This window comes from Heliconius melpomene, chromosome 2 (genome assembly GCF_056956725.1).
Source record: "Heliconius melpomene rosina isolate 202511_hmr_F chromosome 2, ASM5695672v1, whole genome shotgun sequence".
NCBI lineage: Eukaryota > Metazoa > Arthropoda > Insecta > Lepidoptera > Nymphalidae > Heliconius > Heliconius melpomene.
The window spans coordinates 4806508-4833401 of record NC_140390.1 but is presented as its reverse complement, the minus strand read 5'-3'; the positions used below and the strand labels follow the sequence as shown (position 1 = coordinate 4833401).

The window sequence follows — 26894 nt, the reverse complement described above, 5'->3', positions numbered from 1 at the left end:
GTAATATGCGAGGCCATATATTGAACAATAATATTGTCAATATTGAAATTACAATAATAAAGTGTGTGCGGCCAGCCTTTTACTGTCATTTTACACTATAAAAGCCGGCAAAATTTCTGTCCAACTTCATTCAATAACATCTGGTTATTGCAGTATAAACATATCTGATCACAATGTCTAAAAAGTTTAAACGTGAAGTAGTAAGTAAAGCAGTCAATCAGACTTTAAATGAATGCAGTAAGACGGAGAAAATTAAGGTTCTCTCCGAGCCTATTAAATCTGCTTCTGATAAAAAGCTTTATAAGTGAGTATGAATATTTTAAAATACGATAAATTGTTTTATTTTATATTTTTATTTTATAAATGAAAGTAATTAAATAAGCATTATAGTAGCTTATCAACACAGCAGTTTAGTACTTTAACTACACAGATATTATCTATACTAATACAATAATGCGGGAAGAGTTTGTTTGTTTGTTTGTTAGAAAAGTCACGATCTTTCGACTAACACCGAGACTGCTCAGGATGCTTGGGATCGGGCTCTGTCGGCAATCATTGCGGCGGGCAGGCGAGTTCTTGGCCTTTCTAGGGGAGGACGTGTCATCGACAGGGAGACATGGTGGTGGAATGACGAGGTCCAGGAGGTAACCCGTGAAAAGAAGGCTGCCTTTAAGAAGTGGCAGGAATTCAACTCTCCTGAAGACAGACTGGAGTACACAGGAGCTAAACGTGCCAGTAAAAGAGCTGTAGCCAGAGCCCGCAGTGAAAGTTTGTCACCATTGTATGATAAACTTGTAACTGTGGAGGGGCAGAAGCTCATTTACAAACTGGCACGTTCCCGGGATAAAGTGACGCAAGATATCGCAAAATGTCTTTGCGTCAGAGATTCCCAGGGCACGCTGCTCTGTAGTCATGCCTCTGTGAAGGAGAGGTGGAGAAGCTACTTCCAGGAGTTGCTGAATACTCAGCACCCATGCAGTCTTCATCACGACCCGGACTTATTGCCCCAATAACCCTTGACGAAACACGTAATTGCCATCGACGCATGAAGAACGAAAAAGCGGTGGGACCTGACGACATTCCGATCGAAGCGTGGAAATCGTTGGGCTCTCTTGGTGTGCTCATGCTTACTGACCTTTTTAACCATATCTTGAACACTGGTAAGATGCCGCATCAGTGGCGGCTTAGCTTTATTACCCCTATTTACAAGGGAAGGGGCAGTGTTCAAGATTGTGGCAGTTATAGGGGCATTAAGCTTATGAGTCATACCATGAAGCTCTTCGAGCGCATGATCGACCTCAGGCTCCGCCGAGAGTGTACTGTCTCTGAGTCTCAATATGGATTTCAGCCAGGATCGGGCACCATGGACGCCATTTTCGCCCTCAGAACTTTGATGGAGACATACAGGGAAAAAAGGACGTGGCCTTGGTCTGCACGTGGCCTTTTTAGATCTGCAGAAGGCCTTTGACTGTGTGCCTCGTCAGTGTATCTGGTGGGCATTGCGATCCAAAGGGATCCCTGAGGCCTATATTGAGATTATCAGAGACATGTACCACTATTCCGCTTCTATGGTTAGGACTGCTGTTGTCGACACTAGACCCTTCCCGGTTACAGTGGGGGTTCACCAGGGCTCGGCTCTTAGTCCATTCTTATTCAATGTAGTGCTCGATACTGTCTCGGCTCACATCCAGGACCAGCCTCCATGGCTGATGATGTATGCCGACGACATAGCACTCATTGCCAAGAACCGACTGACGCTGGAGCGTAAAGTGAACCTCTGGAAGGGTACGCTTGAGAACGGCGGTCTTAAACTAAATGTGTCGAAGAAAGAGTACATGGCCTGCGGGAGCCGGGACTCGAGCACCATCCTTATAGGTCCTGAGCCAGCCGTTAAGTCGGAGAAGTTCAGGTACCTTGGATCCGTTATGCACGCAGTCTGGACGCATCGATCACGATATCCAAGGCCGGATAAGCACTGCCTGGCCCAAATGGCGGGAGGTCACTGGTGTGGTCTGCGACCGCAGAACACCGCCCAAGCTCAAGGGGCTGATATACAAGAGCATCATCCGACCGGTTCTTTTATACGGCAGTGAATGTTGGCCAGCACTATCTCGGCACACTCAGGAGCTTCACGTCACGGAAATGAAGATGCTGAGGTGGATGTGCGGCGTAACGCGGTCTGACCGCATACGCAACACATTCATTCGAGGTAGTCTTGGGGTCCGTGACGTAGACGATAAGCTTCAAGAGCGTCGTCTGAGATGGTTTGGCCACGTTACGTGCCGGCCTAAGAACTATGTCGGATGCAAGTGCTATATCAGTTCTTGGAGTTAGACCTCCTGGACGCCCAAGGAAGTGCTGGCTGGATGTCGTGATGCAGGACATGAGAGCCAATGATCTAACCATCGAGGACGCAAAAGACCGTGCAAAGTGGAGTAGGTTGAGTAGGAGGGCACCCTTGGCAATAGCCGGGATTAATGCGAGGAGGAAGAGTTTGTTTGTTTGTTTAAACGATAAGATCTAGATACTGGTCCGATTTATTTATTTTTGGTTTTGTATGAAAGCACGGTCTGCAGAAGTCCTGCCATATAGCATTATGGAATACATAATAGAATTGCTTTTAGCGGGTGCGCTGTAAAAATAGTAAAAATAGTAAAATTGTATGGAAAAAATGTTCTATATTATTAGTTCTAAAAAAAGTCCGTGATACCGTATATCTATCTATCTCTTATAAATAAGTCACTATAAGGCATTTTGTAACAAAAAATAATTGAAATTTGCAAGGTGATATTTCAACCTTTTTATTTTATAAAGATATTGAAACTTAACGGAATATACCGAAAGTTATTCCATCATCACCAAGGATTTTTTATGAAGATATGTTTTAGTTTTAATAACCATGTTATATGAACGTATATTTTTAGAGAAAATGTAATTTTAAAATAACTCAACGCTCTTTTTACGGCTGCAAGCATACGCAAGAGTACTGCGAGGGGCGCCCTTGCCGCCGATTTCGTCCTCGCAAGCAACCATCTAATGCTTACACTTCAAAATAATTGAATGTATAAATAATATTGATAGCCGCTAGTTAAATACATTTCACCATTATGTCATGAATTGAACTGCAAGTTTGCGTTTCTTTTAGAACAATAAGGTTAGAGAATGGTCTAACTGCCTTACTCATATCAGAACCAAGTAAGTCATCTACTAGCAATGATACTTCGATACTTAGTGGAGCCGACTCTGATGAGGAAAAAAAGGTAAGTTACATTATTGTCATTTTAAATTTTCTATTAAATTAGATCAAAACCAGAGTTGTCTTTGCAATATGTAATAAATTCATGTTGTTTTAAACGCATTTAATAAAACTATATCATATAACTATATGATACTTTAACTTTAACTTAAGTTTGTACACGCTAACGGAACGGAACTACTGGACAAATTACCTTCAACTGGACAAATAGACCTTAACAGCCTGTCTTAACTATAAGAGATATAAATATAGTGCCTTGGGGGAAATTGAATAACATGATAAACAATTTCCACCCACATAACAAAAATGAAGGTCTAGAGTATCTGACGTGGAACCCTAGCAGCCCATTTAATCTCTAAGAGATATAAATATGGAGTCTTAGTAAAAGTTGATGAAGATCTGGAGCAGCTGACCCCAACAGCCCAGCTAAGCTTTAAGAGATATGAATATAATGGCTTTGGAATAGTTATTTGCGTGGTCATAATCATGTAGTTGAAGCGGACAAAGCCGAGGGCGGGCCGCTGGTTTTAGATATAAAAAAAACATATAAACAAGATGGTCTCACATTTTTTTTTGTCTTTTAAATTTAATGGAGTGTCTTAACTCCATTTTGTACTTTTTTTATTATTTAAATAATTTTAATATCATGTATAAGTATTGTGATTGCTTGTGTCATGGTGGTAACAATACTTATAAATAACCACCAGAGTATAAATAAAAAAATATTTAAGGGCATTTTCCTTTAACTCAATTAGAAATCGTTTCGATTAAAACAAAATTGATACTTAGAAAAATATTTTTTGTATTAGGCAGCGTGTGCTCTTTCTGTAGGAGTCGGCAGTTACAGCGACCCACCAGACATACAGGGATTGGCGCGCTTTGTACAACACATGGTGTTCCAGGGCAGCGAGAAATACCCAAAGGAGAATGAATTTGATTCGTTCATTCAGGTAAATAGAAAATATTACCGATTTATGTATTAATTGACGCCGTTGTGACGCAGTCCCATAAGCGTGTGCTGGGGCGGTGTAGCGCCCGTGTGCAATGAAACTCTGTGCCCCTGGGTCACGACGGCCTCAAAACGGCCTCAATGTTGTGTTATTCAATTTGTTTGTAATATAAATAAAAAACTACTTATTAACACTTGTTTTAAAATAGAAAGAAGATGGTTACGACAATGCTTCGACTGACCCCGAGGTAACAACCTTTTACTTCGACGTACAGGAGAATCGTCTGCTAGAAGCTATGGATATATTCAGTCAGTCCTTCGTCAGCCCACTCATGAAGAAGGAGGCTATGCAACGCGAAATAAAAACTATACAATCCGGTAATAAGAATGATTTATATAGAAAAAAGTAATATATTTGATTTTATACTTCTAAAAGTTGTAGAAGTAGTTGTTAAAAATTTACACATTCTGTTTATAACCTTGGTTGGTGTCTTTTTTAATTTTTTTATACATATTAGACAACTAAATAGCGGAAAGTGATGAATGGAGTGTTTTAACAATAGGACATGCTATAGCGGGATAGGTACCTACAGCGTGAGGTTGAAAAACAATTAATACACAACATTTCTATTATAGAATTCGCAATGGTCGCTCCGACGAATTCAATTCGGATAGACCAGCTCATCTCATCACTTTTCCCGGAGGGACACCCAGCTAGAACATTTACTTGGGGCAATCAACGTAGCTTGCGCGATGATATACATGATGACGAGAAATTACACACAGCGGCCATTGACTTTATAAAACGCCATTATAGCGCTCATAGAATGACTGTGGCTGTACAGGTCGGTAGAGTTTTTTTATTAATTGAAACTTGGAATGAATAGTAATGTTAGGTTGATTAGGAATTCTTGTGTAGGTATTTCAGAAATACATTAGTAAAAAATGTATACCCCGGCATTTAAACTCGTCGTTAAGTAGTGGTTTTATGCCACTGCATTTCGCATTAGGTAATGCCGGACTCCGGTGAACTACTGGAGTCCGGCAGTTCACCGGACCCCAGGAGGTACCAGCACCTACGATGTTGGAGAATTCCTCCCTGAGTCTTCAAATTCAGGCCGCCTCTCGAGTTCTGGGGAGGGACAAGTGCAATATTTAGACAAAAAACCATAAGCGCCGACTCAACTCAAGTCGGGCTGTATTTGCCAATTTTGTTCAAGAATCCGCTTTTCACAAAATCTGAAATATCTGCTGAACTACTACATAATCGGCGAATATACATGGGGATGAAATGTATAGATACTGATCCTCTACCCATAGACAACCGTTGATCCGCCGATCGCGTTACAACCTGTAGATTCTCAACCCAATATCTTCGAATATTAAAATTACTTCAGTGCTAAAATCTTTTAATTCTTGTCTTTATAAGAATTTCTTTATTTAATATATTTTTCTATGTACGCACTTTTAATCTAGGTTAATAAAAAGTAGTAAATATAAGTTTGTTATTTCTAAGTTTTGCATAATTTACAGGCCCGTATGGATCTTGCAGATCTAGAGAAACATGTATCATGCATGTTCGGACAAATACCCACGAATAAGTTGCCAGCTGATGACTTCAGTAAATTCTCTTTCAAATCAGAAATGGTGACACCGCAATTCAAAGACATTTATTACGTGAAACCAGTTGGCGGTACTACTGAGGTAAAATACACTTACTTGACGTTTTCATTGCTTAGAACATGCCTGATAAATGTGATGATTGTGTAATAATTACAATTGTTCGAGATAATTTATATATTTACAGTATTTTTATTTCCCTGTCTCTAGTTTATTATAGGTTGTCAGTTCTGTCATTAGAAGAACGTACATTACAATACTGCAAGTACATTATACGTAGAGCACTAGATGTGTAAATGTATGTAGGCGACGTAGGATCTTAACTCATCCGGTGTAAAAAGAAACGTTATATTTATAGGGATCTGACCTAGTGCAATAGAATTTCTGTGGTATTTTCGTGTAAAATCCATGAAATATATACATAATAAAAATACTTACACATGTATTATGTTATAAAATTTACAGCACGGTCGACAAAACGTGGCCAGACTGAAGTTGAGTTTTCAGATTTTTCTATTATTGTTCACTCGGGAAGAAAATAATCAAAAGTAAGAAAAAATCCGAAAAATCAAGTCTGCGCCACGACTTGTTGACCGTATTTTCACCCATATAACAAAAATGAAAGTCTGGAGTACCTGACGTGGCACCCTAGCAGCCCATCTAATCTCTAAGAGATATAAATATAGCGACTTAGTGAAGTTGATAAACATAACAAGCATTTTCTGTCCATACAATAAAAATAAAGATTTGGAGCAGCTCATATGGAACCCTAACAGCCCAGCCCAACTTTAAGAGATATGAATATAATGGCTTCGCAATAGTTGTTCTGTGTGGTCAGTGTTAAATGAGGTTATTATTCTGACCTAATAACATAAATAACATAAGCTAGGAGTACCACCACATGGTGAAGGCGGTAATAATAATTTGTTTTTCTTCTAGCTACATTTAAGATGGTGCTTGAGATCATTGCTTTCCGAATACGAATCGAAGCCGCACCAGTACATGTCATTTCTACTCGCACACGAGGGAACTGGTAGTCTCCTCTCCTATTTAAGGAAAAAGTAAGTTAATATATATTTATATTTTCAGATACACCATATAAACTTGTACTATTAATTAGCGGCGGGTCTCAGCGCCATCATCGCATTTATTAATCAATATATAATGAAATATCTATAATTATATATTTATATTTATCTTAGAGTATGGGCGCTCGATTTGGTCGCGGGTACTCCAGAAAGAGGCATAGATTACACTTCTATGTACAGCGTGTTCTACGTACAAGTTGTTCTTACTAAAGATGGACTTGATCATGTCGAAGAGGTAGGTGTTCAAGCAATAATTTAGAAGATTTCTATATAATATTTGCAGGCACATTTCGTCTTGGCCTTGAGACATTGTTATTAGCGGTCTACTAAGCGAAGAATGTAAATATTCGTAATAATTATTTAATTACAGTATATTTACAATTGTAATATATTTATTAAAAGTAAATAATGATGTTTTTTAATTAGATATTATTAATGTAACGTAATGTTTTTTGTGTTAACAGGTGGTTGAAGCTATATTTTCATATATACAAATGTTGAAAAAGATTGGACCATCAGAACGAATTTATGAAGAAATAAAGGTAATTTAAATAATTATGAATTATTCATGTAATATATATAATAATGTTGTCTATTGTTATACTGACATATTTAGAGTAGGTGAAAAGTAGTAGACTGAGATTACACTACTTTTTACTTTATTGGGAGATTTTTTATAGCTTCAAGTGATATGTATACCTGAACAGAGCAGGGTGGGAAGAGGAAACTATCATTAAAACACGTGAAATACTAAAAAAACATTCATATGATTACTTTAGAAAAAAAATTATATTATACTTGTTAAATAAGAAACTCGCTGTCCAATTTTTACCTTTAAATTTAAAAAAAGTAAATTTTCGGTTGTTGGAACCCTTCCCAGGAGTAACTCAAAAATAAAAATCCGCCTCACAATGTAAAAAAATTCCACCTTCACATGACACTTATCAGAAAAACTAAAAATAAATTAGTAACAAATAAAAATGAAAATATTTATTCAATAACCGCTCCCGTTAAAAGAGACAAACATAAAGGAAAAATATCCTATTTCCTTTGTGTTTATTTACATGATTTTTCTTAAGATATTTTTCAGCCAAAAATTCTTTAACCATTGCATTGTACTCGTGGCCTATTAAATATTTAATGTTCGTGGAATGTTAAATCAAATCTGTGCAATCATCTACAGCTAACTTCATGGCGGCCACAACTCGTCGATCGTACTGTACCTTACTCTATAATTATTTTTAGACAACAGCAGACACAAGTCTCCGTTTCAAAGCGGAACCACAGCCTGCAGCTAATGTGGATCCTCTAGCGAGAAACATGCACTTCTTTTCGCCAGAAAACTATATTACAGGGGATAAATTATATTATAAATTCGATCCTAAGGTAAATATATTTTATTTTATTTACTTATATCAAAGAACACTTAATCTTTTAAAATTTACATATACTCGTACATATTTTTTTTGCTTTTAGGCAGCATTCGGATTTCTTTATATATAGAGAGAATAAATTACCAATAATAAATATAATGTTTTGTTGCACGAAAAACTCGTGAATTCTTGAATAAATTCCTTCCTAAAGGTGTTCCACTGAAATTATAATTGACTACTTGTGACCCAGCGACCTTCGTACCGCCTAACAGTCATTCTTTAATTTTTGTTTTTTTAATACCTACCGGGACCGGGTGATATTATTAAATAAAATAAAGTTGATATGTCAACAATTACATTATGTCAAAAAATAAAAATTATTTTTATACTCGCCAAAATATCACAATGAGAATTACAATTTCAGGTTTCTAATTATGATACCTACTTATTATACAGGTGGAAGAGGCAGCGCTCCTTTTACTGAAACTGCATATAGGGTAAAATATTTCAAACCCAGAACTAAAAAAAATAATCAAGGTACCTCAACAGTTTGGACGTAGGATTTTTTTTCATTTCACGATTTTTATCCATACCTGTATTTCGTGTGACGCACACATAAGTATACAGCCACTTAGTGCTTGCATTTCTTCAGGGACAGAGTACCCTCTTCCCTTCCCAACCGGTGTCGCTGTAAAAGCCAATAGGGCTAACAGCATTGTCCACATGTTCGAAAAAAAAAATTATTATTAGCTCCTGTACAGTTTTTAAATTAGTTATATATATGTTATATATATGTAAATCTTAACTTAATGTAAATCTTAACCTTTTCCTTCGTAAAAATGTTTTTTTTTATTTCTTTTTAGACCGTAAATTTAATTTTTAATTGTTAATTAGCAACATATGTAAAAAGTTCATTTCTTTTATATTCACTACATGTTTCATGTATATGGAAACTTTATTGGCAAATGGAATATGGATATGTATTATACTAAAAAGTATTGTAAATGCTGTTTGTTTCCCAATTTAAAATAAATAAACAAATAAAAATAAAATTTACAATGTTTATATGTGATAGTTTTATTTACAATGGTAGAACATTTTTGTTTTGATTTATCAACAATCATATTCAAAGTCATATAATCAGTTCGTGTTTGAAGTCACTCTTTTGCCAAGCTTATTACCAGTGCGTAGACAGACAAACAGACAAAAATTCCAAAAATGCTGGAAATGGATTCTGTTAGTTATCCTTTTACACCCTGGTTAATTTTTTCAAATATTTTCAAGGTACAGGTACGATTTTTCTACAGATTTACTATAAGTATAGATATAGATATAGATATAAAAAAAAATAATAATATATTCATATATATATGAATATGGTGAATAATATTTTTTTTTATATTACAGGGTATAACGTCACTTCTAGACGGTATGACGGCGGACATGGCCAACGTGATCATTATGTCGGACAAGCACTCCAAACCGATACAATACAACGCTATAGAGAAATGGTTCGGCACTGAATACAAAACAATAGGTGTTTATTACATATTTAATTTTACCTCTTTATCTGTCATGACGCAGCGGAATAGCGTCTCATTATAAGCCCGACAGTCGTGGGTTCGATTTCCACTGGGCGAACTGTACAAACGCACTCAGTAAAGTTTCAAACCTCGTCGCCAAAGTAGAAAGTGTAGATATTTCCCGTTTACTACTGCTCGATTACAAGTATTACATTTTATATTTGTTATTATTCTTACAGAAAAACCAAAAGAGTGGTTACAAAAATGGCTGAATGTGGAACCCTATAAAGAATTTAATTTGCCTGATAAAAATATATACATTCCAAATAATTTCGACCTCGAACCGCCCGCGTCCGCGTACTTAGAGGAAGCGAAGAGACTCGGCATTGATTTATATAATAGTACCGATAAAGACATTTACAACAAAATGTCTAAAAGCGAGAAAGTGACTAAAGTGTTGTCCAAAGGTGATTTGATAGCGACGGTTAAAAATTTTAGGTATGTATTTATGGTATAAAAAAATCTACACTAATATAATAAAGCGGAAGAGTTGGTTTGTATGTTTATTTAGGCGCTAAGATCTCTGGAACTACTGGACGGATTTTATTATTTTTTGTTTTGTATGGAAGCTACATTCCTTAGAAGTGCTATAGGCTACATAACATTAAGTCTTAAGTCTTAGTCAGCTTTAAATAACGTAATGACAAGAACTAGGAGCGCCATCGTATTACTTTAACCGCGTGCGCTGCAGAAGTAATTACATGTAGGTAACTACATTGTGTTACAAAAACATTCTGTTCTATTAATTCTAATATAAAGTCCGCGATACCGTATATCTATCTTTCATAAATAAGTCACAATAAAGCATTTTGTGACAAAAAAAAGTAATTGAAAAGCAAGGCTATATTTTATGGTTTTTTATTCGACAATAATTAAAAGATTTAATAAAGTCTTACGAGTGAAAGTTATTCCATCATTAAGAAAACTTTATGAAGATATTCTTTGGTTTTTATAGCACGTGATTTTGGCGTAAACTTTTCGAGAAAATTTAAAATTATAATAATTCAACGTTGTTTACGGCCGCAAGTCTATGCTCGAGTCCCATAGGGGGCGCCCTTGCCGCCGATGTCGTCCTCGCAAGCAACCACATAGCACTTGCTCTTGCTCTTTCTCAAAATTATGACAAATGATTAAATGGATAAATTATATAATCAACCTATTTACAGTATATAAAATATTGATAAATATACCAAGCAAAAAATAGATGGTATGCGGGCGAAGCCGCGAGTACAGCCGTTAGTAGAAATATATTATACTAGCTGACGCGCGTAGCTAGTTATGTTGCCTCATGGCGTGAGAACGGTACCGGTAAACGCCTAATCAGCGTTTGGCGTATGTAACGCGAATCCCCTCATGCCATGGGAAACAAACGTAGTGCTTTAGTATTAATTATTCTATATTTTATTCTTTAGTCGATTAGAGCATGCACTTCTGCTCGGTCGATTCATTAGTTAAGTTAATTTTAAGTTAGTTATAAGAACATAAAACATTGTTCTTATTTAAATTAAAGTAAATTTAAATTTAACTTTCTTAGTTATTTTTAAAAGCCCACTCGCGCTCCCGTAAACATGTCTAGCTTCACCTGCTTATTTGCACCCCTTGTGTTCGTGTACGTGTTCAATGAAATAGTTTAAATTTCAAATTTACAAAAATCGGTGGCGATTTAAACAAACCCATACAAACTTTCAACCCCTATTTTATCAAAATTCCTTCTTAGTTGATATCCAGATTACAAAAATAAATATCTGTCCAAATTTCACGTATCTGCCATCAGCGGTTACGGCTCTGTGTAAGTGCGCGTCTTACCTCAGTCAGGGTCCTTTAGAACATGTCTAAAGGACCCAACCAGCGCTTCCAATCAGCGACATAGACATCTTACATCTTTCGTTTAAGTATTTTTGGGTAAGAGAATAGTAGGTAGTCTGTTGTTTATAATTTCTTTCGGTTAAGTTTTCTGTTGTTTGTTTTATTTATTTAAGTGTGTTTTTTTAAAACAATTGGAAAAACATCTCTAAAACAAGTCATAAAAAGATGTTTTATTTTTTAAAAGATTCTTTTTTAAATATTTTCCTTTGCAGATTGGATCAACCAAATTTACTTCGTAAGAATAGTAACATGGAGGTTTGGTACAAACCAGACTTCAAGTACCGGCTTCCCATGGCTTTATTGTATTTCTACTTCCTTACTCCGCTCATTTTACTTTCGCCACGAGAGTAAGTGTTTTTTTAAATTAACCTAATCATATATTAATTTAACATAATATTTAAATTTGTGGAGAATTGGATTTTAAAATAATAGAAAAAAACTGTTATAACCAACAAGAATACAATTCACATCACCCGTTGGCCCCACACTAGGCAAGACTGTCTTGTATCTTTCAGAATTTTAGAACATAATATTTCTATATATAATTTCTATCAGCTACGAATTATTTGTTGTAATCGTTTTTTTTTTACCTTCACGCCTATCTATGGGAGTTTGAGGCATTGCGTGTTGAGTGGTGAAATACAACTCTGCCTTCGCCTCGTTACCAGAGCGAGGTATTAAATATTTAAATATTAAATATTTAAATATTAAAATATTTAAATATTAAAATATTTAAATATTAAATATTTAATTTTCCTGCCACAAGGGCTCAATATTGAGATAAAATAATACAACAGCAAATGACGCTTACCTCAGCTTAGCTCCACTTTGATTAATATAATATGAATTATTTGACGTGTTCCAGCGCTTGTCTCATCGATCTCTGGACTGATGTATTACAACAAGGACTCGCGGTATGCATATATATTTTTTTCTTGTCTATTCTTTATTTAAAAAGAAGCTGTTTTTAGGGTTCCGTACCATTAAAGGAAAAAAGAAACCCTTGTCAGATAACTCTGTCCGTCTGTCTCTCTGTCAATAACATTTGTCTCAGGAACGCTTGGAGGTAACAAATTGAAATTCAAACCATACACTCAAATCTACGGCCCCATTTCCTGAATAAAATATATTTCTACATTTACATAAAAAAAGATATGGCTGTTTATGTTGCAAAAAAAACACGTATTTCGAAACTATAAAGAGAATCAAAATTCATAGGGTACTTCCGTTTGACATAGAATTCTAAAAATTTGGCACCATGAGTAACAATAAAAGTTTTGAAATTATCGATTTGTGTTTAAATTTTAAAAATAGCCTTAAAAGTGGGACAAAATTTGGTATTAAAGCCGCTACTTCAAGTGAGGTATCAGATGAAAGGGCAATTTTGAATTTTCAAAAAAACTCGAGACTACGAACTACGCTGGGTTCCGTACAGAAACTCCTCCAGTTTCTGTACGGAACCCAGCGTAGGAGAGACCGACTCGCGCTTGTCCGGATTTTTTTTCTGAAGTGAAGGGGGGAATCTGTTATTTTCATTTCCTGGTAACAAGACAAGATAAACCGCAGCGTTGAGATCTTGTGTTTTGACACTCTAGTTTACCAGTTAGCTAAAAACTTTATTAATTTATTTTGCAACACACTACATGTTGCAGTTTTACGAGAAACTATATTGTGAAACTATATGTAGAAATAATTTTCTTTTATTTTTCTATTGTAACAGGAAGAATTGTACCCGGCGACTACGGTGGACATATCGTACTCGTTGGATACTTCTCAAAAAGGATTAACGTTAAAAGTGAGCGGTTACAACCAGAATCTACATGTAAATATAAACTTTTTTAACACTTTTTTAAAGTATTTTCAATACGAGTATGGACCAGTTTAATTAAAATAATTACAGATTTTAACAAAAAGAACCGATTTTTCCCATAAACAGAACCTAACCAAACTTTCATTTAACTACCCTTGAATTGTACCTTTTCCGAAAAAAAATAATCATCGTAATCGGTTGGCGGGATATCGAGTTAATCGTCCATTTGTCGCGCACATACTTAATGCAAATTTAAAACTTAATTGATTTTTTCATGATTCGATCATGCCATTGTCAGAAACTGTTGGTCCTTTAAAATAGCACAATACGAAACGCCCCAGCTTTCAAATAAAAAAGGATCGTCAAAATCGGTTTACTCAGTTAAAAGTTCTAAGGTGACAAACAAAAAAATACAGTCGAATTGATAACATCCTTTTCTTACAGAGGCCATTAAAATTTTTTATAAATAATTAATGCTGAAATTGTGTAAATATAAAATATTGCTTTCCCTATTTGAATGTATTATTATTTCAACTATCGTAACATTTAAAATAAAAATGTACGACATCAGATTCCCTCGAATGTATCGATCCTCACATCTTCCTCTATTGACTCGCAGCTGCTGGTGGAGCTGGTGTCGCGCGAGATGTACGCGGGCCGCCTCACACCGGAGCTGTTCGAAGCGGTGCGCGAGCAGCGTGCGCGCTCCTACTACAACTTACTCATCCAGCCGGATGAGCTGGAAAAGTGAGGATTTACATTCATACCAATATCAAGTGTGATAGCTTTTACTTTATGCGTTTCGTACCTCATGAAGAAGAAAACGGAACCCTTATAAGTTTCTTTTTTTTGTATATTTGACTGTCTTTCTGCCTGTTCAGACCATTTTATGTCAAAAGATACGAGAGTTTATGTATGAAATTGTCCCCGTAATAAAAAAAAATATCATAAATAATTTTTATATTGACCTAGAATTATAAAAAAATGAAGAAATGACAAGACAAGCTTCAAATAATCTAATATGCGCATTATGCAGTTTATAATGCGTATACGCGATCTTAGATTTCTCAACTTTTTTAAGTTATATTTCCTGTTAACCTACAATCGTAAACTTGGCCACTTTTTTGTAGAAAACCAAACACATACCCAAGCGAATACAATTTAAACTATTGACTGAATTAAATACTTGTTACAGAGATGTCCGGTTCAATGTATATATGGAGCCCTATATATCTCCGAGGGACAAAGCCGCCGTCATACAAAATATTACATATTGCGAATTGAAAGAATACACTCACAAGTTGTTACAGAAAATGTACTTGCAGGTGAGAATAACATGACTGTAGATATAGATATAGATACTAGCGGACGCGCGCAGCTTCGCCTGCTTATTTGCACCGTTAGGGGTTAATTCTAGAAAACCATGATGACACGTGTTCAATGAAATATTTTTAAGAGTCTAGTGGACCGCCGCGGCTTCGTCCACTTGAATCATACAAATAATATTTAAAAAAAAATAATAAAAAACAATATTTATTAAATATATTTATGAAATTATTTATGTTTAGGGGGTAAATTGTAATAAACCTTGAAACACGTGTTCAGTTAAATATTTTTATGAGTCTGAATTTAAAATTTTATAAGAAAGTAAAAAAAAAATAATTTAAGTTAAGCAGTTTTATATTGCAGATAACTGTACTAAAAGCTAAAAAATAATTTCATGGATACCATCATTTCACGGGCACCAATATGTATACATTGTTATATTTTCAAAATAAAGTAACTCGTAACATACTCACTTGCTGGAAATATCTATGGTCACATAAATTCCTAAAAATGCAATATACATATATGTAAACACCTATGACAAAAGATGTCATTTTTGAAATATACAAATTTTAAACATATGTATTGATTAAACTAAAATAAAATCAAGGGCACGATTTTATTTTAGTTTACCCCACGTTTTTATTTTAGTTTAATCAATGAAAAAGTTATTTTTTCAAACAAATTAAATAATAAAATTATCGCTTTAAAATAAAACGCCATTTGTAAAGTATAACATAAGCACGCACACACTTACCTGTCAAAGCGGCAACGTCGCATACGTATGTGTGCGTCACACGAAATACAGGTGGGTAAAAATCGCGAAATGAAAAAAAAATCCTATGTCCAAACTGTTGACGTACTTTGATTAATTTCTTTAGTTCTGGGTTTGAAATATTTTACCCTATATGCAGTTTCAGTAAAAGGAGCGCTGCCTCTTTCACCCTGTATATAGATATTTTTTTATTTATTTTATTTTATTTGTAAAAGGTTCACCAGCAGTTGTTACAATGATACTTATAATACTAACACATGCAATTAAAAAGAACTTAATTGTACAACTATATAAAGGTAAACACAGCATGCAATCACATAATTGTTTTACTTAAATCTAATGTTTATAAAAACAAATTCTAATCAACCTGTATGCAGTTTAAGTGCTACCTACTAGTTAATGAAAATTATTTGAGATTTTTCAAGATATTATTGTGAAATTTATTTATCGAATCATAAAATACATCCGCAACCATACTATAGTCGTTTAGAAGTTTGCTCAAACGAGGAATTGCTGAATTTGAACCGAGTACAGTGCGACGAAATGGGATAGCTAGTGGTGCAATTTTAGACCTAGGATAGCAACGAGGGACTTTGAAATTAAAGCTACTTAACAGTTGAGGACAGTCGATATAATTATTTAATATTTTATAAATAAAGCGAATATCTAATAAAGTTCTACGATTGTCCAGTGATATCATTTTAAAATATTTTAACCTCTCGCTGTACGAAGTTAACTTTTTAACGTTTCCTGTAGAAAATGACAGATTCCACAAAAAACGCTTTTGAAGACGTTCCAGTCTCAAAATATGTGTAGCATAATGTGGTCGCCACACTACACTGCCATATTCTAAAATACTTTTTATGAGACTATTATATAAAATAATTTTAGTGTTTGGTTTGAGAAAAAAATTTGACATGCGTATTACAAACCATAACTTTTTGGATGCTTTTTTTATCGTCTGTTCAATATGTGGCAAGAAAGTTAGTTTTGAATCTAAGACTACGCCTAAGTCCTTTAATGTTGTGACCTCTTCAAGTATAATTTCTTTAATGGAGTAAAATGAAGGAACAGATCGTGCATTACGTGTGAATTTTATGTGTCTACATTTAGCTGCATTTACGCTCATGCCATTATCATTGCACCATTCAACTAGGCGGTCAATATCCTCTTGAAGTAAACTTGAGTCCTCCAATGTTCCTACGGCTCTAATAAATTTAACATCATCAGCAAATATATACGGACTTGAGTTCTGAAAACACACTATAATATCGTTTATGAAAATATTGAAAAGAGTAGGACCCAAATGGGAACCTTGAGGTACTCCTGATAAGCATACTTGAATATTTGATTTATATCCGTTTAATACAACATAAAAAGAACGATGTTTTAAGTATGATGAAAACCACTTTATTAATGGACCCATAACACCATAGGCGGCCAGTTTTTTTAATAAAATATCATGCGGCACACGATCGAATGCCTTGCTCAAATCAGTATAAATTGCATCTATTTGTAATCTCTCATCAATCGCTTGAATTACAGAATCGGTGAAAGTAACAAGATTTGTGATAGTTGATCTACCTTTTACAAATCCGTGTTGTTGATCTATCAAGGAAGGTTTAAAGTGGGAATTGATAATAGGACAGATAAGATCCTCAAATACCTTCGCAAAGTGCGACAGTATTGATATCGGTCGATAATTTTTGACCATAGTTTCATCTTCCTGCTTATGCACAGGAACGACTTTAGCTTCTTTCCACTTCACAGGAAATACTCCAGACCTAAGCGACTCATTATATAAGTAATAAAGTGGCAATGAAAGATTACTCGCGCACTCAACAATAAATATAGAAGGATTATTATCCGATCCAGCTCCTTTAGAAATATCAAGTGTTTTGAGCTTATCAAGTATATGTTTTTCGCAAATTTCTACATAAGATAATGGGGTATTATTTTTTTGAACAGAATAAACATTTCTAATTGCATTAATATCGTTGGAACCTGAAGGAGAATTACAAACAGATGCAAAATATTGAGCAAAGAGATTACAAGAATCTTCCCCGTTGCTAGCAGTTACTTTGCCGTTACTTAAAGTAGCTGGATATGTACTCTGATGTTTTTGTGAATTTTTGACAAAATTGAAAAAGTATTTAGGATTTTTTTTTATACTTTGTTCAGTGTTTTGAATGTACGTCTGAAATGATTCAGAAGCTAATTTCTGGCAACGTCTGCTAAGCAATCTCAGAGTTAGTTCATCCATAGGATTATTATATATTTTATATCGTTCTTTTATTTTTATTTTTTCATTTAGACGTCTAATAAATTTTTTAGGAAGCCAAACCGGGAAATTATTGCATTTATTCTTAGATAAAGGTACAAACATGTCAATAGATTTTTTTAGTATGTTGTAAAATGTTAACACCATTTCATCAATACATTCACATTTATAAAATTCTGTATGCCAATCTATATCCGCTAAATATTTATTTATAGAACCATAGTCAGCCTTATAAAAATTTAATCGTTTGAGATTTGTATTAATTGTTAGTCTATCTGATGTTTCTGTGTTTACTTTAAATTCAATTGGTGGGTGCAATGGATCACTCTTACATAAAACGTCAATTGATTCTGTCACATTACAGTTTGGTATATCAGTTAACACAAGATCAAGAATTTTATTTGAGCAATTCATTACATTGTTACACTGTCGTAAGTTATTCATTGCACAGAAGTCCACTAAAGATTGGCAAATTGAAGAGATCGGTTGAATGTAGTGAGTGTTAGATGTACTCCAGTTTATGTTATTGAGATTAAAATTTCCAACAAGGCAAGTGTAAAGATTATGGATTTCAGATACTCTATTATAATTAGCCAAAAAAGTCTCGAGTAACGCTTTATTTACTGGTGGTGGTAAATATACTACAGATAAAACCATATGACAAAGTTTATTATTTATAGGTGTATTTATAACAACCCACAAATCTTCGCAATTGCTTTGCCATTCAATCATATTTTTAGAAGAAATATGTTTTTTTACAGCAATCAAGACACCACCTCCGTCTTTCTTTTTAGAATTACTATCAATCATCCGATCTCTCCTAAAAACATTATAATTATTCCCAAACAACATATTACTACAAACAGTTTCATTTAACCAGGTTTCCGTAAGCACAATTATATCAGCGTTCACACACAATAAATTACAATAAAAATCTTTTGTTTTTGTTCGTAAACCACGAACATTTTGATAATAAATTGTTATTGACGAGAATTTTACGCAAATTATCTATTTGAATTAAACTAACACAATTAATTCTAATTTATTTTTTCTAAATAATCAAAACTTTTTATTATTTTAAACTCTGAGCTATCATCTTTTCTCATATAAATTTTTCCGCTTCTGACCCATACATATTTATAATTAATTTGCTTAGATTTTACCCTTGCAGCAGCATGTAATGCCTTATTTGTGGGTGACAGATGTTCAACTACATAAATAGCTTGTTTATGTCCTTTGATATCAATATGAGATGTATTCAGTTTATCCGTGGGATGCGATTTGTTATATTTTATACAAGCTGCCAATAAGCGGTCTCTAATTTTTTGAGATGTCAATTGAACAACTATAGAACGGGGGCGATTGCTGGATCGATTAGACTTTGCAACCCGGCTACATGCTGCTATTGTATCTTCCGTAATATTACAACCCACTGCATTACCTAATTTAGTGACTATCTCTATAATGCTTTCTTGTCGGTTTTCTGGGACACATTGTACTTCAATATTATTTAAACGTGCATGCTGTTCCATTAAGTCAATTCGGTAACTTAATTTTTTTACAGTCGAGTGCATTGTGCTTTTTTCCTCTTTTAAGCGTATTTAAGGTTGACTTATGTTCCTTGAGAAGATCTTCGTACTGATTGCTTAAAAAATTTATAGAATTCTTCATATCTGTAAACTCCTCACGTACCGATTGTAATTCTTCAGAGAGTAGGCTTTTCATTGAGTTTGTTATTTCCGTAACTAGTTCGATTTTGTGAGAATCCATAATTTCTTCGATAATATGCTGCATATTTTCTGCAGTAACTTGCGAACTATGTTCTTCACTGCGAGGGGAAGAGCTTGCTAACCGCTTGTTCGATCTCTTGGTTATGTTAGAATCTTCCTTATATTTGGTTCCAGGTCTCACTTTTATAGGAGTATTATCAGAAGAAATATTTTTCTTTTTGGACTTGCATAGCGGACATTTCCATTCCGAATAATATTATATATTCAAATTGTAATATAGATTACAATTTGAATTAATAAAGACATATTAATATATTTTTTTCTTTATCGGCCGTCATGGCACATGGATGTGACTGTAGCGCGACGGTTGTTAGTTAGATCATAGAAATTTTGATTTATTAATATTCTCATTTCTTCTCTCTGGCACCAACACTAAGGCCCGACGTTGATTTTTACCATTATGTGCGGGATACAGCATTTGTATCAATGAATATTACTTAATTTATTAATTAAAAGAAAAACTTTACTACTTTTTAAGGTACTTGTACAAGGCAACCTCGCCTGGAATGAAGCGATCACGATATCTGAAAAAGTGCATGAAACTATAAAATGGGAGGGACTGTCTGAGGATGAAATGCCTGAGGTAAATATTAATTTATTTAATCTTTTTGTTGCAAGACATATAGGAACTGCTTGATGTTTTTCCTCACATAGCCGTGTAGACAGACCGAACCTAGTGTTGAGTCACTCCGTTGTGTATAATTAAAATATAATATTTCCCCCGAGTGGGGATCGAACCCACAATCGTTGCGTCTGCCGTCCGACGCTAGCCCTTTGTGATGGGTGATTGTGATGGTGATATTATGATGATCTCGGTCTTGTTGCAAAGCATTTTAATTAAAGCCTGCTAAATCACTGCAAAACTTTTTATAAGAAAACGAGTTTTAAAACTAGATTTATTTGTGCTGTAAATTTTCCCTTCTTGAATAAAATTCTATTATGTAATTGGACAAATGGGAAGTAAATACCCTGCAGGTTATAATTACGAGGCGAATCGCCTTCAAAATCCTACACAAGATCCATCAACGCTTGTGATTATAACGCATAACTTGTTACAAGGGAATGTAGACCTGGAAATTTCACATTAATTTCAGCTTTATAACTCGATGCTATTTTGAAATTAGTGGCTTTGATCAAACGGTCTGTCCATATAGATAGATGGACATCAAATGAATCCTAAGTGGGTTAAGTATTTTTTATACTAGGTTTAAACCTAGTATAAAAAATAACATAATAACTAAAATATATAATAACTAAAATATAAATAATAACATTAATGTTATTATATTTTTTCTAAAATCATTAGTTTTTCTAAACAGATAAAAGTACATCAGTTGCCAATAGGAGAAAAACGTCTTCGTGTTGCGAATCTTGACCCGTCATCTACTAGTAGTATAGTGAATGACTACTACCAGGGTGGAGTATCTAATCTTAAAGATTACGAGACTGTAGAGCTTCTTAGGGTATGTATTTTGATATTATATAAATTAGACTTATTTTATTATTGATAAGTTGCATGCACTGCCTCTGCGGTAAAGTACGCCGGGTACTTTACTGTGTCTTGTGTCTTACACTCTTAATTATATTGTTTGACTGAAAAAGTAATAAGAGCTAGTCAATAGTACATAAGGATTTTCCAATCTTTTATTTGTTTAAATAGATTTTTGTAGATACTTATATTAATGGTACATGGTACGTGATAAAATTGAGTCATAGATAATAAATTAATTGATAGAGAAAAGATTAATTAAACCACAGAAAATGTAAAGACTATAAAGAATATCAGTAAAAAAATATATTTTATTAAATTACCAAACTTGAATATGTATACGCCAAATTCGTCGTTGTAAGGCTATGAGACTACGCATCCACTCACGTTATCGTATATGTACACGTGATCACAAATGCACAAATGAGGCCACATATGATAATACACATCCACACATGTGTAAACACGTTCAAACTAAAGCGCACATTTGTACGTGAGAACACAGACATGTGATTATACATCCATACAAGCACTCACATACACATCCACACTTGAGGTCACGTCGACATCTGTGATGAGACATCTATACATGAGAACATCCATTCGTACATAAGATGAGAAAGTAATCAGTTTGTTATTTAATTGATATTATTATTTTTTTTATATATCGTTTAAAGTATTTTTGAGGACTCACTTATATAACAAAAATGAAAGATAGAATTTCTACACTTATTACTGAAGTTTTGCTCTATTTACGTATGTAGAAGCTTATGGAGGATCCAGTGATCAACACGCTCCGTACTAAAGAACAGCTCGGCGACAATGTGTTCACTACGATGAGATACACTTTTGGAGTTCTGGGGAGTTCTGTGACTGTCAACACACAAGTGGATAAGTTTAAGTATGTGTTTTTTTTTATTTATATCAGATGGCCGACTTACGTAGTACATAGTGGTCGTAGTCGTAGTCGCACTGAGGTTAGCTGTAGATGGGTGCGCATATATGATATAAGGATTTTTTAACTATTTATTTCGTTTCACGAATGAATCTGAAAGTGAAAACCTGACTTCAGGGTTGTCACAACTTGTCGATAATATATACAATAAAAATAACATTATATACAATTGCCTTACAGCGTGTCATACGTAGATCAACGTATAGAGGAGTTCCTAAAACAGTTTGCTCATGATACCCGTGAGGGCGGTGAGAAGGCGCTCGCTTCAGTGAGGCTCGCCCTTGAGCAAGTGAAACTTACTGCTGATTATGAACTAAAGGACGAGGTCATTATTTTGCTTTTTCTTTTTATTTATTATATATATATATTTTTTGCGTCACGCTGTATCACGCACACGGCGGGGTAGGCAGAGGAAACCTAGTGTGCACTCCGTTCTCCATCCTATTTTCCGCCGAATTCTGGAGGCATTATCATAATAAAATATATAAATGCTTGAGACTTCGATGAACTATACACTAGATATCAGATTGCATACAAATACGACTCGACTAACCGTTTTCATAATCTTACGGTGACATAAACAGTATAAAATATTTATTATTATTAACATTTTAACATCAGTTTAATATCAATGGGATGCGGTTGATTCACGTGCGGTCGCTGGATCCCGATAAGAGGAGGCTATCGTGGCACAGAAGATTGTGGGTTCGATTTCTACTGGGGGATATGAAAGATTTAATATTCTCATTTCTTCGCTCTGATATTGAGCGAGACAACTAACGAGAAAAACGCGGCGTTAAATTCCACTCAAAATGCAATACCTCAAAAATTGGGGGGAATGGGGAGAGGAAATGTCGTAATAGTCAATACAATAAAACTAATAGCCCTGTCTAACTTATGAGCCTAGTGTTAAGATACTCCGCCTCCCTTCCGTCTGTCACTGCTATATATGTATTCTAAGAAACTATTGGAAATATTAAATAAAGTAGGAAAGGTAATGAATTAAAACACGGCTTCAAATAATTATTAAACAACTAAAGGGAATTATCTATCAGTTTAATAACAATATCCGATTCTAAAGAATTTATCGGCCAGAGTGACATTAGCGACCCTCCTCTTTCGGTCGCCGTTGACAGCCTTAAAAAGTGCCAGCCAGTAATAAGAGTCGTCCTTATATATCCTCTATGGTCATTATTTCTAACAGTATATTTAAACTTAGTATATATAGCATCTAAATATAAAATTCTTGGGCGACAACTGATATTCATTGTGCACAGAAAAATAGGTGAGAAGGAAACTTATAAAACAAAAAAAATAAAACAATGATAAAAATGAAAACAACCACTATACAACACACCATACATGTTTTGATCCAGAACAACCAATATTCGCAGTCGCAAATATTGGGCAAGCTATGAAATATTTGTATTTAATTGTTTAATACTGATTTTATAAAGTACACTGATCCATTTTAGCACGTCCGCATGTTGGCTGAGGTTGGACCATACTAAAATCAAATAAAGTTATAATAGTTCATCCGGGGTGTCGGAAGTTCTCAGAAGCAGAAGACCTTGGTTCGCGTCTGGGGTTGTTTTTCGTACTAAAATCAAATAAATTCAACAAAACAACATAGAACACAACGTTTTTTGAGCTCTTATTCCTCGGGCCATTTTTAAGACTGTAATTCTTATGTGACATTAAAGTTTTATTAACCTAGACAATAATAGTAATATTATTATTTATTGGAGGAAAAATTATACATTTATTTATAACTTTAGATTTTTTTCACAAAATTGTAATTGTCATCAAATTTGCAGGTTGAAAGATATTGGAGTGAGATCGTAAGCCAAGAGTACCAGTTCCAAAGGCAGTATGTTGAGGTAATTGCATTATTTTGATCAATTTGATAAACTGACGTCTGGGGAATTGGTAAAAATAAATTAGTAAAAAATACATAATAATATCGTAGCAGCAGTTGTGATGTATTTAGAACTGCTGCTACGATATGTCTTTTTTATTAAAAACTAGTGGACCCGAACGCGGCTACGCCCGCTAACTATACGAATATTTATTAAATATACTTATGAAATTATTTTCAGTTTTCAATAGAGAGATGCGTTAAGCAAGCTCATTTTGGGTGACGTTTTCTAACAACAAACTTTGCAAATCGTTGCTTAACAACGGCGGTTGTTATTAACATGGCGGAATAAATTGCATGTCAAATTAATTAGTATTTTAATATATTGGTATATATCGAAAATAATACAAATATGAGAAAACAAAGTATCCTATGTTCATCCCGAGACCATCAAGTATATCTATATGAGTATTTTATCACAATTAAATTAGCGGTTTGGCCCTGATTGCGTAAGAGACAGACAGACAGACAGAGTTACTTTCGAATTTATAATATAGGTTTGGATTAACTAATAGTATTAGATATAGCATTTCATTTTTAACCCTCCATGCAAGCAAAGAGTGTTATAAGTTTGACATGTCATTGTGTTTATCTGTATCTGTAGCTCACAAACGGTCCGATCGGGATCGGGAACGGGTGATCCGATTTTGATCTAGTTTTTTGGTTTATTATGATGGTTCAATAAATTATGTACAATCATTTATGGTTTAGTGTCGGGGTTTCCATATTTTTTAATTTATAGAACTGCGCTACAATGGCTACATTTTGTATTTATTAAAAATATTTTTTATTTTTGTCGAAGATTTTATTTATTGTGCTTATACTCGTATTATTGTAGACTGAGGAGCTAGAGCAAGTGAAAATTGAAGACATCAACAATTGGATCGAAAACAACTTCCCCGTTAGTAAGAAGATATTGTTTAGGAAACTTTCTGTACAGGTAATAATTCAATTCCTTTGTTTTCATTAATAATAATTAATTATGCTTTTAATAAATGTGTGACGATGCCAATGAGACGAGACTTGATATTCAACTTATTTAATATATATTTAATTTGGTATATATGTTATGTACAGTAACTTAAATTGATGGCACAACTGTACGCTCAACTATTTAATTTAGTATACTTACATTGTGTGTTTCAATAATATTTATTATTATTGTGCAATATAAATGTATATAAATTCTCCCATCTCCATGTTCAGGTAAATTTCAGAGAAGTTGTGTGATGAGTGGCGTGATTCAATGCCGTAGTTTGTCTCTTTATCGGAGTAAGAAACTAAATGTTCAGGTTTGAGTAGGAACTGGCACTGTGCCTCGATATGGTTTTTAAAAATATTTAAATATTTCTATTATTTTTCAGATTGTCGGAAACAAGCCGAAAGATGGAAATAAAACAGCAGAAGATACAGAACCAAAGAGCTTGAAACTCCATTATTTAAACGCCAGCAATTCCGGGGACCTAGATGATGGAAATTTTATCATGGATATCCAAGAATTCAAAAAGAATTTACCCGTTTTTAAAGTTCCTAAGGTTAAATTGCCTCAATGCTGATTGAATATATAAAAAAATCGATTGAATATATAGTATATTTAATAATAGCTTAAATAAAAAATATATGTATACTTTTTATATTTACTAGTGATGTAACGAATATTTTGCGAATGTAAATATAAAAAAAATAAACACTTTAAATATAATATAAAATTCCATTCCTTTCACAATACAAAATTCTATTCCTTTCATAAGAAATATTTTTTGAATATATAAAAATGTAACTGAACATTATAATTATATTATCGTTTCATTTCATTTACTTTATCATTTGGTTTAGATATTTATTTATACTTTGGAAAATAACATTTAAAAATCGGATTTTTCTAAATAACAATTAATCTCATTTGAGTTTAAAAACACTGTGGCGTAAACGAGAGAAATAAAAAAGAGCATGTTTGCGTTCGCGAATTTTCATTTTAAATTCGTTACATCACTCTGTACGTCCTGAATTGAAAGTGTTATTGTAATATTAAAAAAATGCTTTTTTTTATTTGTACATACATAAAATATTTCTAATGTGGCTCATTTTTGTATTAATATTGTACTGGAACTTTTCATAATATAATCAAAAACCGAATTATTTTGTGAAGCACGTAACTTATGATGTTGATACTTACAGTAAATACGTAATAGAAATTTATTAATTAATAGATTAATATATTATACTATAGTTGACTTAATATAAGTTACACGAATAGAATTAGCTTTAAATGTTTTTAAGCGGTTGTACCATATCTTAATAGTGAATTTATAGTTCAACGTGTATTGATATTTTACTATTTTATTTTTTATTTTTTAACTATTTCAAGTATTTTATGTACCTTACTGGTATTTGTTTTGTATGAAAGAATTAAAATTAAAATAATTAAATCACAGTTTTACGCTGTATCCCGCACACTCCATTCACCGACACCAGAGCGAAGAAATGAAACTATAAACGTAAATAAATATTTCACTTCCTCGAGTGTCGCTACAGAATGTGACTGCAGTCACGTCACACCTTTGTGCCGCTGCGCCACGACGTGACGGCCTCTATTTAATATTTTAAAAATTTTCGGCAACGTTGGACGGTGAAGAGACAGAGAATTCATCAGTGGTGAGTAACACAATTGTAGCACCTCATCTCTTACACTACGCCTTCTAGTAATATTGAAAGTAGGGATAACTGAAACATACTTACATAGACTGAGAATGGGATTGGATAAAAATTAATTCGCTGCAGTAGCTGTTGAAAATTCTACGCTTATTTTGTTGCG

General features: G+C 34.0%; 1 protein-coding gene across 1 annotated transcript; it reads left to right on the top strand.

Annotated features, from left to right (window-relative positions):
• The first annotated feature begins 173 nt into the window (after window positions 1-173).
• On the top strand, window positions 174-26382 carry LOC146540500 (nardilysin-like). Its single transcript, XM_085205143.1, has 24 exons — window positions 174-304; window positions 3146-3260; window positions 4066-4206; window positions 4415-4583; window positions 4842-5050; window positions 5739-5909; window positions 6765-6886; window positions 7028-7148; window positions 7378-7455; window positions 8159-8299; window positions 9694-9823; window positions 10049-10307; window positions 11948-12082; window positions 12601-12649; window positions 13456-13557; window positions 14165-14292; window positions 14741-14870; window positions 20196-20300; window positions 21037-21180; window positions 21971-22107; window positions 22342-22486; window positions 23979-24041; window positions 24918-25019; window positions 25444-26382. The coding sequence occupies exons 1-24, from the start codon at window positions 174-176 to the stop codon at window positions 25633-25635; spliced, it is 3219 nt and encodes a 1072-aa protein (XP_085061269.1). The 3' UTR covers window positions 25636-26382.
• The last annotated feature ends 512 nt before the right edge of the window (window positions 26383-26894 follow it).

Bases quoted from the DNA above. Each gene is read 5' to 3' on its own strand.
- LOC146540500 (XM_085205143.1), top strand. From the start codon at position 174: ATGTCTAAAAAGTTTAAACGTGAAGTAGTAAGTAAAGCAGTCAATCAG. The intron at 3,261-4,065 runs GTAAGTTACATT...TTTTTGTATTAG, and splicing joins ACTCTGATGAGGAAAAAAAG to GCAGCGTGTGCTCTTTCTGT. The intron at 7,149-7,377 runs GTAGGTGTTCAA...TTGTGTTAACAG, and splicing joins GACTTGATCATGTCGAAGAG to GTGGTTGAAGCTATATTTTC.